This window comes from Vulpes vulpes, chromosome 12, assembly GCF_048418805.1.
Source record: "Vulpes vulpes isolate BD-2025 chromosome 12, VulVul3, whole genome shotgun sequence".
Classification (NCBI taxonomy): Eukaryota; Metazoa; Chordata; class Mammalia; order Carnivora; family Canidae; genus Vulpes; species Vulpes vulpes.
Window position 1 is genome coordinate 101,966,520 of NC_132791.1, and position 14,951 is coordinate 101,981,470.

Genomic DNA, 14,951 nt, shown 5'->3' on the forward strand with positions numbered 1-14,951 from the left:
CGACCCGGGCGTCCCCTGTGGAGCCCTGGGCTGTCCAGCGGTCTCCCAGCCGCCCGCAGCACCAGGACGACCTGCACACGACTCCTTCCCCCCCAAGGGCGCGCTTCCGAGGACCTTCCAGGCGGAACGAAGGTCAGGAAGGGGGTGGGAAGGAGCCAGGGGCTGGACCATCCGCTAACCGGTGGAGTCCGAGTTGAGACCCCGAGGCCAGGTGGCCCCCCTGGTGCCCGAGCCCACAGTGCCTTCCCCTGGGATCAATGGGCACAGACGGGACCCGAAAAACATCACCCAAAGGGTCTGATTCAACTCTGCTGCTTTACTGCAAGTCAGGACGGTGAGCCCGAGCTGCCGGGGGCTCGGTCCCTAGAAGGAGCACCTGGAATTGGGACAGATGACCGCAAAGGCCTCTCCACCCGCCGCTTAGCCCCAGGAGCCTAAGGGGGGGACCCCGAGCCGGAGGCAAGGCGTGGGCTAGGCCTGCGGGCCCCATGGCTACAGCAACACCCAAGGCTGCCTGCCGTCCCGGGGGCAGCCTCCCAGCCGGCGGAGCTTCCTACAGGGTCTGCGCTCCGTCCTCCACGGCCGCTTCTGCTCGGAGTAAAACCGGAAATCTTCGCTAACCCGGGGTATTTCTGTTTCTGCTGAGCCTGCTTGTCCTCTCGTCAGATGCAGTTGGAGCGGAAATGAGGGGAGAAAACGTGTGTGTGTCTCTGCGCAGTTTCCTCCCGGATCCCAGAGGTGGCCTGGGGCAGGCTGAGCAGCAGCGTGGCTCAGGGGAGCGCCCGCGCCCTTCCCCAGCCCCTCTCCTCTGCCTTCAGATGGAAACGGGCCAGGAGAGCATGAGGGAGCACAGGCGGGAGCACAGGAGCCACTGGGTCTGGAGGTCCCCCCCCCCCCCCCCCCGCCGACGGAGGGCCCCAGGTGTCATCCCGGGGACATCGGAGACATTCCTGCCCCAAGGGCCGCACCCCTCCGTCCTCCCCCAAAGAGGAGAAGTAGGAAAAGGCCAGCCACAGACCCTTAGGTAACAAGGGGTCCCTCCGTCCTGCCCACCCCTCCAGGCCCAGGGTCTTGACGGGAACCAGTGGGCCTGGCCGCAGCCCCTGGTCCCTGCAGGTGCTGCTAGAGGAAGCTCCGCTGCATGGGGTGTGCAGGGGGCGTGCGGGGGGGCGCGCAGGAGCAGAGCGGCAGGCCGCGGCTGGGGGCAGCATGCCCTCCGGGTGGGTCCCCAGCGCCGCTCAGTCCAGGTACTGGCTCCTGCCCAGGTGGGGCGTCTCGGTGAACTGTATGGCAGGGCCTGCCATCCTCTCCTCGAAAACAATGACCTGGGGGGACAGGGCTGGTGTGTGATAGCAACAGGGCTCGGTCCTGGAGCCAGAGGAGGCTGCCTCGGGGGAAGGGACGGGACCCCGGGTCATCGGCATGGAGGGGGCACCCGGAGGGGGTTCCAGCCCTAACCAGCCTACACGGACCGTGACCCGGGGTCTCCCCGGGAAGCTGCGATACGGGGGAGGCCCAGGGCAGGGAAGGAGCTGCAGGTGCCCACCTGGTTGATGCCTTGGTCCAACCAGGCACCTGGGAGGTACAGGGTCTCCTGGGGTCCGATGTTCCAGTAGCGTCCAAGGTTCTGGCCGTTGATGAAGACGACCCCTTTCTCCCAGCCCTTTAAGCAGAGTGGGGAAGGGGTTAGTTGACCATGAAAACCACCAGACACATAGTCCCGGGCAGACAGACAGACACATGCCACGTGCTCTTCTCCCGGTTTCCGTGTGAACAGAGATTTCAGCAGCCATGAGGCGAACACACTAGGTGCCCAAGCTCAGACCTAGGCCCTGGCGAGCACCAGCAGGCGGCTCCTCTGCCTTGAGTCCACCCCCCACCCCGGGGCCCCTCAGAGAGGGCAACACAGGGCCTCCGGGGGTACCAGCAGGGGCGGGTGCAGGCCGGGCTCAGAGCCCTCCGAGGCAGGATGAGAACCCAGCGGGGAGGGGACTACAAACCTCCAGCTTCATGAAGGTGTCGAAGGGGGAAAGGGAGATGGACAGGGCACCCAGGAAGAAAGCCGGGAACGTGGGTGCTTCTGGGATAGGGCTCCACTTGTCGACGCTGAACCTATGAGCAGAATGGGAGGCCAGAAGGAAAGGTCGGCACGTTCTCAGGGTGGGGCCCCGTCCCGAATGTCGTTACAAGGGCGTTGCCCGTGCCCACCAGTTCCGGGGAGGGGTGGGAGTCCTTGGGCAGGTCGCCCGGAGCCGGGGGTCTGCCCACCGCGCCTGGAGGCCAGGCCAGGGCAGGTCTCAAGGCCTTGCTGGTGCTCGCTGCTCATCACCCACGGGTTCACATGCTTGGTGGGGCGGGAACCCACCTCTGAAAGAAGCTCTTTCTCATATCCAAGCTGTAGATCCTGAATTTTTTCAGGGGGGCATCATTGAGATAGATGTTTCCGATCAAACCTGTGGGAAGGGAGCACAGAAACCGGAATGAGGCCGCAAGCGGGGGCGCAGCTGACCCAGCGGAGGGCCTGCACATCCCTGCGGTTTCTGCAAAGTTCCGGTGAGGGTTCCTCCGAGGTCCATATGGCACGAAACCCCCAGAGATCCGCAAGGAGAAACGGATGGGTGAGAGCAGGATTTGCCAGGACCTCCCTAGGACCTGCAGGAAGAATGCGGGAGGCCAGCGGGTCACACTGTCCCGCTGACCAGGGCCCCTCACTGCTCTCTCTGCGGGAAGCTCCCTTTGGCGAGAAGACCTCCCAACATGAAACGAGGCCCAAGGACAGATAATCCAGGGTCGCGGCGGTGCTCACTTAGCTCAAGGGCCTGACTGCACAGGCCTAATACCGCAGCCACATGACCTGGGATCACAGCTACAGCGTTTATGTATTTCCACCGTGAAGACGTGGCAATGGGACGTGGGCACCCACGGGCCCATGTGCGAGGACGCACACACACCTGCACACGGACGGACGAGCGCCCTGGGAAGGGGCCAGCGGCGCTGGTCCTGGAGCAACAACCATGCAGCTCACGACCACGGGGCTGCTGACCTGCCAGAGATGGAGTCTCAACAGGCCGAGAGCTGCAAACAGCTTTCATGGAACCTGCAGACCCAGAAATTACAGTACAGGCGTGTGTGCGTGGGGGGGGGGGGTGTCTCAGACTTATAAACACGGAACATTCCACGGGGTGAGAGCCCGCGCATGTCTGGAGCCTGGGACGCAGACTGGGAACAGGGCTGGCCAGGCGATCCCTTCCTGCCCGCAGGAGAGCAAAGAAGGGAAGATGGGCCCAAGGCTGGGCTCCTTAGGGGAGCAGGCCAGGTCCAGAGAGGAACACTGGTGGTTCTGTGAGGGAAAAGGAAGCCCGGACGGTGCTAGGAGCTACCAGGAGGCCTACGTGGAGGGAGAGGCCCAAACTCCAGGATCCCAGAAGCCCCCAGTGGGGCCACGGTGCTTCCCAGGCTGGAAAGGAAGGGAGACACGGGTCCTCTATGACAACGGCAGGCATCCGGGAGAGAGGGGAGGTTGCCCGCATCCCCTACCACAGTAGGATTTGTCTGGATTCTTAAAACCTACATGGAACTTCCCACATTTTGATAGATAAAAAGGAAGAGTCCAATTCAAGCAGAGAAGGTTTAGGAGGTCAGGAAAACAGAGCAGAATACTCCTAGCGGAGCACACCATCAAGGGCATGTCGTTCACCGTGTGTACGCCCCCCGGCCCCCGAGATCACCTCTGGGCTTCCATGTGCATCCAGGAAAGAAAGTCTGGGGCACCTGGCTGGCTCCTGGTTTCAGCTCATGTCACGGTCTCAGGGTTGTGAGATCCAGCCCCGCGTGGGGCCTGTGCTCAGTGCTGTGTGCTTGAGATTCTCTCCCTCTCCCTCCATCCCTCCCCCACTTGCAACCGTACATGCTCTCTCTCTCCCTCAAATAAATAAGTAACTATAAAAGAGAAAAAAGGAAAGAAAAATCCAGTGTGGAGACCCAAGAAGGCAGGGGTCCCATGCCACGCTTGGCTTTTTGGGAGCCCCCTTCCTCCAGCCTCACCGCCCCAGCCCAGCTCCCGCAGACAGTCCCCTGCTGAAGCAGAGTGCAACCCAGGGAGATCTGGAGAGACTGGCTCAATGTTCTCTGTGTGCTCACCGTGGACGTGTGGACAGCATGTCTGAGAAAGAGGTCAGACCCCAAGTGGGCCTTTCAGAAAGGCCCCCTTCCACCTCCCTCCAAGGGGCCTCCACAACCCACTGCCCTACAGTGAGCCTCTGGAACCCACCTCCCTCCACCGGGCCTCCATGACCCACCTCCCTTCATGGGTGTCTACAACCCAGTTCCCTCCAATGGGCCACCATGACCCACCGCACTCAGGCTCCACGGCCAGGTCAAGGTCATACTGGTACAGAGGAGACACAGCCCGGCATGGATGAGCACCAGAAGCTGACTCCTCCTGACACACGCCATGACCCACCTTTGCGCTGGTCATCAATGTTGTCCCCGTAGTTGACTCGCCCGCGATTCTCCACCAAGATCCTCAGCCTGGTGTAACCCTGCCAGGAACACAGTGGCCCGGGATCACCACCTGATTACCCAGCCACAAGGTCCCAGCTGCACCTCAAGAGTTTCTTGTGGAATCCCAGTTCTTTCCTGGGGGTCATCATTAGCAATTGTCTGGCCCCTCTTTCCATCAGCAGCTCCGTGGTGAAGGAGCCTCGTGTCTTCCGGGTCTTTCTCCTTTCCTCCCACCAAACCTGCTCAGGAAGCAGCTGGTGCAGCTCCCCAGGGTAACACACCTGGACCAAGGGAATAACGATCTTCTTCCTTTCATAGTCCAAGAATCCTACAGACACTGTGTTCACAAACACCTGCCAAATTAGCAGACAGAGAGCATCCATGGATGAGTGGGAGGGAGGCACAAGGGGGGTCTCTGCCAAGCAAAGGAAGGGGTAACGTTCTGTGCGTACGGTGGATACGGGGTTAGCCGAGAAGAGACGGAAAACGAATGTCCTTGACTATAGTGAGAAGGACAACAGAGCTGAGGTGATGGGCCCTTTCTACTCACTGGCAACAGCCAGATATGTGAGCACTGAGGAGAGAGAGTCAGACGTGTATGGAAGGGCTTCCAGACTACAAGGTCACAGGAAATAAGAGAAGACGCCCCAAGATCAGGGCAGAGATCCCTGATATAGAAATTTAAAAAAATACTAGAACAGATCAACAAAACTAGGAGCTTGTTCTCTGAAAGACTTCACAAGATCAATAAACCCCTGGCCAGACCTAACAAAAAAAAAAAGAGAAAGGGTGCAAATAAAATCAAGAATGAAAGAGGAGAGATCACAACCAACACCAAAGACACAGAAACAATTGTCAGAGAATATCATGAGCAACTATATGCCAACAAATTAGGCAATGTGGAAGAAGAAATAGCTGCATCCCTGGAAACATATAAGCTACCTAAACTGAAACAGGAAGAAATAGAAAACCTGAACCATAACCAGCAAGGAAAGGTAAGCCGTCATCAAAAGTCTCCCAACAAACAAGAGAAGTCCAAGGTCGGATGGCTTTCCCGCTAAATTCTACCAAACATTCATTCATTCATTCATTCATTTATTCATTCATTCATTTATTTATTTATGATAGTCACAGAGAGAGAGAGAGAGAGAGAGAGAGAGAGAGAGGCAGAGGCACAGGCAGAGGGAGAAGCAGGCTCCATGCACCGGGAGCCCGACGTGGGACTCGATCCCGGGTCTCCAGGATCACGCCCTGGGCCAAAGGCAGGCACCAAACCGCTGCACCACCCAGGGATCCCAATTCTACCAAACATTTAAAGAAGAATTAACATCTATTCTTCTTAAACTTTTCAAAAATAGAAATGGAGGGAAAACCTCTAAACTCATTCTATGAGGCCAATATGACCTTTATCCCAAAACCAGACAGAGACCCCACCAAAAAGGAGAATACAGGCCAGCCAATATCCCTGCTGAACACGATGCAAAAACTCTCAATGAGATACTAGCCGACAGGATCCATCCAGTCCATTAAGAGGATTATTCACCACGGCCAAGTGGGATTTATACCTAGGCTGCAGGGATAGTTCACCATCCACAAATCGATCAGCAGGATACATCACATTAATAAAAGAAAGGATGAGAACCATATAATCTTCTCAATTGATACAGAAAAAACATTTGACAAAGTGCAGCATCATTTCTTGAATAAAACTCTCTGAGTGTAGGGAGAGAGGGAACATTCCTCAATATCATAAAAGCCGTCTACAAAAAGCCCACAGCGAATACCTTTCTCAATAGGGAACAACTGAGAGCCCTTCCGCTAACGTCAGGAACACAACAGGGATGTCCACTCCCACCCCTGTTGCTCAACATAGTACTGGAAGTCCTAGCCTCCGCAGTCAGACGACAAAAAGGAATAAAAGGCATTCAGATTGGCAAAGTCGCACTTTCACTCTTCACAGGTGACATGCTGTATGTGGAAAACCCGAAAGACTTCACCTCAAGATTGCTAGAACTCCTACAGCAATTCAGCAAAGTGACAGGATACAAAACCATGCCCAGAAATCAGTTGCGTTTCTATACACTAACAATGGGACTGAAGAAAGAAATCAAGGAAATGATCCCATTTACAACTGCACCCAAAACCGTAAGACACCTAGGAATAAGCCCAACCAAGAGGTAAGAGATCTGCACTCTGAAGACTACAGAACAGTTCTGAAAGAAACAGAGGAAGACACAAAGAACTGGAAAAAACATTCCATGCCCATGGGTTGGTTGGAAGATCAGACATTGTTCAAATATCTATGCTACCCAGAGCAGTATGTTCCCGATCAAAACACCATCAACATTTTTCACAACCTGCAAAAAATAATCCTAAAATTTGTGTGGAACCAGAAAACACCAAATAGCCAGAGAAATGTCAAAAAAAAAAAAGAAAAAAGAAAAAAAAGAAAGAAAAGAAAAGAAAAGAAAAGAAAAGAAAAGAAAAGAAAAGAAAAAGAAAAGAAAACCATAGCTGGGGGCATCACAATGCCAGATCTCAGGTTGTGCTACAAAGCTGTGGTCATCAAGACAGTGTGGTACCGGCACAAAAACAGACACACAGATCATTGGAACAGAATAGAGAACCCAGAAGTGGACCCTCAACTCTATGGTCAACTAATATTCAACAAAGCAGGAAAGAGTATCCACTGGACAAAGGACAGTCTCTTCAATAAATGGTGCTCCGGGGATCCCTGGGTGGCGCAGCGGTTCGGCGCGTGCCTTTGGCCCAGGGCGCGATCCTGGAGACCCAGGATCAAATCCCACATCGGGCTCCCGGTACATGGAGCCTGCTTCTCCCTCTGCCTGTGTCTCTGCCTCTCTCTCTCTCTCTCTGTGACTATCATAAATAATAATAAAAAAAATTAAAGAATAAATGGTGCTCGGGAAACTGGACATCCCCATGCAGAAGAATGAAACTAGACCACTCTCTTACACCAGACTCAAAGATAGACTCAAAATGGGTGAAAGATCTAAATGTGAGATGAATCCCTCAGAATCCTAGAGAACACAGGCAACACCCTTTTTGAACTTGGCCACAGCAACTTCTTGCAAGATTCATCCATGAAGGCAAGGGAAACAAAAGCAAAAATGAACTATTGGGACCTTATCAGGATAAAAAGCTTCTGCACAGCAAAGGAAACAGTCAACAAAACTCAAAGACAACCTACAGAATGGGAGAAGATATTTGCAAATGACGTGTCAGATAAAGGGCTAGTAGCCAAGTTCTATAAGGAACTTATTAAACTCACCAGCAAAGAAACAAACAATCCAATCATGAAATGGGCAAAAGACATGAAGAGAAATCTCAGAGAGGAAGACATAGACATGGCCAACATGCACATGAGAAAATGCTCTGCATCCCTTGCCATCAGGGAAATACAAATCAAAACCACAATGAGATCCCACCTCACACCAGTGAGAATGGGGAAAATTAACAAGGCAGGAAACCACAAATGTTGGAGAGGATGCGGAGAAAAGGGAACCCTCTTACACTGTTGGTGGGAATGTGAACTGGTGCAGCCACTCTGGAAAACTGTGTGGAGGTTCCTCAAAGAGTTAAAAATAGACCTGCCCTACGACCAGCAATTGCACTGTTGGGGATTTAACCCAAAGATACAGATGCAGTGAAACGCTGGGACACCTGCACCCCAATGTTTCTAGCAGCAATGTCCACAATAGCCAAACTGTAGGAGCCTCAGTGTCCATCGACAGATGATGGATAGAGAAGATGTGGTCTCTGTATACGTGGAATATTACTCAAGTCACAAAAAAATGACATCTTGCCATTTGCAGTGACACGGATGGAACTGGAGGGTCTGATGCTGAGTGAAATACGTCCGCTGGAATAAGACAAATACCGTATGATCTCACTCATATGTGGAATTTAAGAAACAAAACATGAACAGAAGCGGAAGGAAAGAAAAATAAAGTAAGACACAGGGAGGGAGACGAACCATCAGAGACGAGCGCAGGAAACAGAGTGGGAGGTGGGGGGGGCGCATGAGGTGACCAGTGGTGGGCACTCGGGGGGGCCCGTGACGTCAGGAGCACTGGGTGTGGTATGCAAGCCCTGAGTAACCCAACTCTACCTCTGAAATTGTGTTAATTAAATCAATTTCAAATAAAACACTTACGACAGAGAGAAACTGCCCCTACCTGGCCCCGGTCACGCACAAGACCACTGAGGACGCCCGACGAGGCGATGGTGGTCTCGTACAGCGTGTACCCAAAGGACTGCCCGTTCCCGTCGTTCACTGGCAGGTTCTCCATGTTGACCGGCTTCTCGGAACTGACGGGCTGTGGGGGGACAGTGGAGGGAGACGAGGCTGGAGGCGGGGGTGCCGGGCCCTGAAGCAGGCCCTCTGACCCCCTCTAGCTCCCCTCCTTTACGCAAACGCGGGTGGCGGGCGGCCAGCGTGCTCGGAGAGCGGATGGGAACTTCTCAGCGCCTCAGCCCTGTGGCCGTCAGGGCTCGGGGAGGGCGACGGAAGGAGGCCCAGCGATGGACCGGCATGCAGCCCCGCCGCCCCCACCGTGCCTGCACCGCCTGGGGGGCCCCTGGCCTCAGGGCTGCGGCCCACACACAGGCCTCCCACCCTGTGCCCGTCCACCAGGCCCTCTGGTCTCCCCCTGTGCTCCAGCTCCCTTCCAGTTCCGCTGGTCCCTCGCACCTCGCGCTCTGGCACAGGCCTGCTCCTGGCTCCAAGGCCGCAGAGGGGACCTCGAGGCTGCCTCGCCGGCTTCTCCTCCCCCCACAGCCCCGCCCCGCGGCACCCACCTCCTCCATGTGCTGCAGGGCGTCCCACAGGGACAGGTACAAATTCGGTCTCACGGGCTCATAGGCGATCTTGGGGAGGAGGCTGGGTTGGGGAGGAAGAGGGACACCTGCAACACACACAGACCACCCCTCGGGGACCCGGTCGCGCCCCCGGCTCCCGTCCACCCCGCGGGCTCCTTTACCCCGGAGCCCGGAGGGAAGCCTTGCTGAGGGTGCCCGGTGCCTGGAGGAAAGCCGGTGGGAGGCGGGAGGTGGGGAGCCGGGGGCGACCTCGGGGGTCCGGACGCAAACCATGATGAGGACAGCATCCCAGACTCGCCTGCCAGCGTCTAGGGACGACCCTGCTTGCAGGTGGCCAGGCTGGGACAGCCCTACTTGCAGGTGGCTGGGCTGGGACGGGGCAGGGCGAGGAACCCCACAGGGCGGGCTAAGGCAAGGGCCCCGCTGGCAGTAAGGCAGCGGCAATCGGGCACCTGAGAGGGAGCCAAAGAAGTCCCGGAGCTTGAAGTACTTGGCAGTGTAGTCCCCGGCCTCGGTCAGCACCGCGTCATAGTCTGCGGGACCGGGCGCCGTCAGGCCGTGGAAGGGCAGCCAGACCCTGGGGTGCGTGGCGGGGTCCCCTCCCAGCACCGGGGAGGCGGCCGGTGGGGGCACAGCAGCCCTGGCACCTTGGGACACCATGGCCCGGCACCACCCCGACTCCCCACGGCTCGCCTCCCTTCGGGGACACCCGACCTACAGGGCCCAGGGGCTGCATCCCAAGGACGGGCTGCCCCGGCCTGCTGTGCTCCCCTCTTCCCGCACCCCCATGGGCTCACAGCGCATCCGCGGGCCGCACCCCCTCCTGCCCTGGGGTCTACAGGCGACCGTTCAAGCAAAACCACCCCATCCCCAGGCGCTCCGGGGCCCCACACATGAAGGGGGCCAGATGAGAGTCCCACTGACTCTGCACACAAACGTGGGGTGTCTGGGCCAGGTCATGCTGGGGACACTTGCCGTAGCTGGTGACGTCAGACTTATACTCGTGGAAGTGCATGGCTCCATTGATGAAGCCGAAGTTGGTTCCTCCGTGGAACATGTAGAGGTTGATGGAGGAGCCGGCGTCCAGGATGGCGGACACGGTCTTCAGAACCTCTGCGGGCGAGGGGACGAGCCCATCGCGACCTGGGGCGCCACCGTCAGCTCCAGCTCTGCCTGCACACCCACTGGAGGTGCGATGGCGCGGGGGAGGGGCTTGGAGACCAGGCCCCGCCCTGCCTCCCGCAGAGCGCGGGCAAAGACGGCAGGGCGGTGGCGTGGGAGAAACACGGGCATCGGCACCGACGCACGTGCGCCCCGCACCTGCTCACGGCTGGCGACGGCCATCCCAGTGCCACTGGGCCCGCGACGCTCCCCCCCCCGGGAGCGGTAGGCGCCGCTGCTGTCTTCCACGGAGCACAACCTACACGCCAGGTGAACCGACGTGGCCTCGCCCCAGGAAGCAGCTGGGCCTGCAAAACCGTGCGTCGGAGCAGGTTCCCCTACGACGTGCTCCATGAATGGAGACCACAGGAAGCAACCTGCATGTCGGTCCGCAGCCTGCGCCCCGGCGACGGCCAAGCCACCAGCAGGTAATGGAGAGCGGCTATGACCACAAGGGTCCCTGCAAACCATGCAGGGCTGGGCCACGCGGGCCTGGGCTGCACCTCTGCAGGCGCACCTGCTCTTCCTTATGACCTTGCACAGCCCCTCCGTCCGGACATGGCACAGGCCACCGCGCCAGCTGTCCAGGCCACCTGCGGGTCTCCCACTGGCAGGAGGCTACTGGTTGTTCGGTCTAGGGGCCATCAAAGCGCACAGCAGGCCTCCAGTGGGCGGGCGCTCAGCATGCCTCTCCCCCGGCTGCCCACAAGTAGCCCGCGTGTGCTCCCTTGGGGCTTTGGGACATTCACCTCCTCTTCCCACCTTCTTGGCACTTGCTGGATGTTTGTGGCCACCGTGCGTCACTTACGTGATCACAGAAACACAGTAAAGCGCCGCACAGGGTCCTGCCACCCACTGGAGACATGGAGACATGAAGACGGGGGCTCTGCAGCAGCACCACCCAAGCACGACACAGGTCCCCCCGGAGCCCGGCCCCCAACACGCGGCGACAGCAGCTACTGGGTCGCAAGGAACCAACTCCCGCCACACATCAGCATGCGCACTGGGCGTGGGTAGCGCAGAGCACTCACCAGAGGAATCCAGGATGTTGTGCGGGCCTCCCCATGAGTCAAACCACCCCGTCCAGTACTCCATCACCATCCTGGGCTGAACCCTCTGGGCACCACAAAATGAGAGGTTAGCTGGCCGAGAGAGGCAGAGGGGGGGTCCTTCCTCTGGGAAACCGGGCCTGTCTCTCCTCCCGCGTGTCCCCTGGCCTCAAGCTCTGGGCCATGCAGGACCCGAGAGCAAGCGCAGGCGACGGCCGCAAGCACCTGCACCAGCTTCCCCTCCACACGGAGCTGGGGACCGAGGTTGACGCGAGGGCCCCTGATGCCCTAACCTGGCTCTAGAGTCTCAAGAGACAGAACCCAGACGTGCGTCAGGGCTGCCATGCGCTCGGCGACTGCTGTCCCCAGGCTCAGCCTCCTAGGTCAGGCCAAGCTTTGCTCATCCTCTCCCTGGGAAGGAGAATTCTCCGTCAGGATCACTCGGTTCCCGATGGGCTCCCCGTGGACGCAGGCGGCTCCGTGGCCGCTTCCCCGCAGTGGGAGGGTCGCAGGGTCACAGGGCTGGGGGGCCAACCCCTCCTAGACAGCTAGCTTAAAACGACAGCCCTGCTTGGGGAGACCGGGGAGCTGCTGGCACAGCCACTTACGGCCCACCCACACCCCCAAGCCCGGCTGCGCCTCGGCTGGGGTGTCTCAGAGCCGCTGCAGAGCACCAACCAGGGCCAGTGACCCCAGGGGCGCAGGGGTCCCCCCACCCCGACAGGCCCGGCCACACCACACGTGCAGTAGCAGGAGACCAGAGCCGGGGGGCACACTCGTGACCCACTGGGCAGCAGACACCAGCCACACCGGGAGCAAGGCTGTTGCGGATCGTCCTTTTTTTAGCAGGACAGGCAGTTGGGATCCTCAGAGCCGCGGGCCCCCAGGAAGGGGAGGGGGAGGCGGCCGCGGGCCAGCACCACACCGTTAGGTCACCAGGGGACACACAGTCTAAGTGCCACATGCCAGCGGCCTCCAGGGCCACGGGGCTCCCCGTGCCAGGGGAGCCAGGGCCAAGGCACTGGGGCCAGCCACGGCCTGGGCCCTGCCCCGCATGCCTCCGCCAGCTGCGCCAACTGCCGTCACCAGCCACCTGCCGGGCATCTGCTGCTCCTGCAAACCGGCCCCGCACCTGGACAACGGCACCCACCGTAGCCAGCTCACCCGGTCACGGGGGAACTCGCACGGACACTTCCAGCACATGGTGCCTCACGCTGGAAATGCCCGAGGACACCACGCTGCTCACCCCCCTCATGGGGCGGGCACCCGAGGGTGCAGGGGGTGCTGCTGGACAGAAGGGCCCCCACCCTGGCACCCGTCAGCGGCAGGACCCTGGGCACATGCGGGTGGGGCGCCAGCCAAGGAGCCCGCAGCAAGCCTGGCTTTCCTAGGGGCTTTCCAAGCTGATGTCACCTGGCCCTCACCAACCCCCGAGGGGCTCCTGTCACCGTCCCCACTCCGCGAGAGGAGGAAGGGAAGCACGGCAGCTGCACAGCCCCTGGGGGCCAACAGCCCACAGCACCAGCACCTGCCTCGACGGCGCTCAGGGGAACTCCACCTGGCTGTGGGGCGCTCGCAGGGACCCCTACACCTACCTCTCCCCCGTCGGCCTAACACTGGTCCCTCCCACACACGCAGGTGCCCCCACGCTTGAGGTGTCACACTCCTGCGGGGACTTCCTGTCCACGCGCCTGCAGATGCAACATCTGCTCTGGGGCACCAACAGCTGACCAGCCGGGACGGGGGCCACAGACGCTGCCAGAGTCACCGTGAGGCCCGGGCGGCAACGCCTGTACCCGACAGGCACTGACAGTCGGGCATCCACCACCCCCAGTGAGACACGGGGAGACCTGGGTCGGCTCCTCGGGCGCTGCCCCTGCCGTGATCCCAGCTGCCCCGAGGGACGGGCCCCGAGCCCGAGAGCTCGACAGGACCAGGCTCTGGCTGCAGGTTCCCGTACACCTGGAGGATGGAACTTAGACTCGGAGAGCCCCCCCCTCCGAGAAGCCGGCCCGGGCTTCTCATCTTGCTGATGATGATCCTTCTAGGCCCGGGGGCGGGGGGCGGCTTAGGATCAGACACAGTGCAGGACAGAACAGCATTTCTCCTCTCAATCCCAAAACGAGCACAGCTGGGCTCACGGGGACCGGGGACCGACAGTTCTGGTCCAGAGCCTCGGGAACACAAGCTCGGGCCTCAGGGGGTGGAGACCACATCCAGGCCTCCGTCTACACGGCAACACCTAAGCCGCGGCCAGGCTGGGACACCGTGGCCTGCCTGGGGCGAGGAGGCCGCAGGAGCACAGGGCTGAGCGCCGCAGGGCCCCCTCCCCGGCCCAGCGACCCGGGCTCCCCGCACCCGCGCACCCCCGCCACGGCCCCTCGGGGCTCCAGCGCCTCCCACGCCTGCGCGGGGCAGCCGCCGCTGGACTCACCTGGACGCTTACGAGAAAGTTGGTCAGTAGCTGCAGCTCGTGCTGGGACTGCAGGTTGATGGTGGCCAGCGCTGCGGACGAAGCAGGCACCGGGTCAGAGCCCCAGGGGCGCTCGGGCAACCAGAGGCACAGAAGCCCACGGCGTTGCCCACCTCTGGCGAGGGTTTAGATCCTCGGGTGTCAGGAGACTCCCCGCGATCCTCTCCCCCCCGGCGGAGCTCACAGGCCGCTGCTCGCTGGGCGCGCCCTTGACGGACGTTGTTCTTGTACCCAGAGCACAGCTTCTGCTGCTTCTAGGAGCCCGGCCCGAGCCCCGCCTCTCACCGCAGGCGTCCGTGCCAGGCAACCCTCTAAGTGAAGACTCCCCTTTCGTTTCTTAAATGAGGGCTTTCTATTCCGTTTCATAATATGTCCATCTTTTCATCTAAAATTGTATTTTAGGGGGATCCCTGGGTGGCGCAGCGGTTTAGCGCCTGCCTTTAGCCCAGGGCGCGATCCTGGAGACCCGGGATCGAATCCCATGTCGGGCTCCCGGTGCATGGAGCCCGCTTCTCCCTCTGCCTGTGTCTCTGCCTCTCTCTCTCTCTCTCTGTGACTATCATAAATAAATAAAAATTTAAAAAAAAAAGATTAAAAAAATAAAAAATAAAAAAATAAAATTGTATTTTAGGGACACCTGACTGGCTCAGCGGTGGAGCGTCTGCCTTGGGCCCAGGGCGTGACCCCGGGGTCCTGGGATGGAGTCCCGCATTGGGCTCCCCACAGGGAGCCTGCTTCTTCCTCTGCCTGTGTCTCTACCTCTCTCTCCGTCTCTTTCATGAATAAACAAAATCTTTTAAAAAAAATAAAATTATATTTTAAACAGCATCAGTGAGAGGGACGCCCAAAAAGGACATGCTACACTTGGTCTACGGTCGTGGACCCTTCGGGCCACCGCGGCTGCAGAGCTGGTCTGAGGCTCC

General features: G+C 59.2%; 1 protein-coding gene across 2 annotated transcripts in view; it reads right to left on the bottom strand.

The window, feature by feature from the left end:
- Nucleotides 1-296: 296 nt before the first annotated feature.
- The window catches only part of LOC112911946 (beta-galactosidase-1-like protein 2), a 40,862-nt gene continuing 26,207 nt past the window's right edge, over nt 297-14,951 (bottom strand). The window contains exons 8-19 of one of the 2 annotated variants that reach the window (XM_072729269.1): nt 13,990-14,060; nt 11,538-11,622; nt 10,321-10,458; nt 9,798-9,878; nt 9,325-9,431; nt 8,703-8,843; nt 4,785-4,856; nt 4,463-4,541; nt 2,366-2,453; nt 2,001-2,112; nt 1,547-1,663; nt 297-1,325 (exon numbers count right to left, since the gene is read on the bottom strand). In XM_072729269.1, coding sequence (XP_072585370.1) covers nt 1,239-1,325; nt 1,547-1,663; nt 2,001-2,112; nt 2,366-2,453; nt 4,463-4,541; nt 4,785-4,856; nt 8,703-8,843; nt 9,325-9,431; nt 9,798-9,878; nt 10,321-10,458; nt 11,538-11,622; nt 13,990-14,060 — 1,178 coding nt within the window. In that variant the 3' untranslated portion in view covers nt 297-1,238. The remainder of the gene's footprint in view (nt 1,326-1,546; nt 1,664-2,000; nt 2,113-2,365; nt 2,454-4,462; nt 4,542-4,784; nt 4,857-8,702; nt 8,844-9,324; nt 9,432-9,797; nt 9,879-10,320; nt 10,459-11,537; nt 11,623-13,989; nt 14,061-14,951) is intronic. The other variant, XM_072729270.1, reaches the window with a different exon arrangement.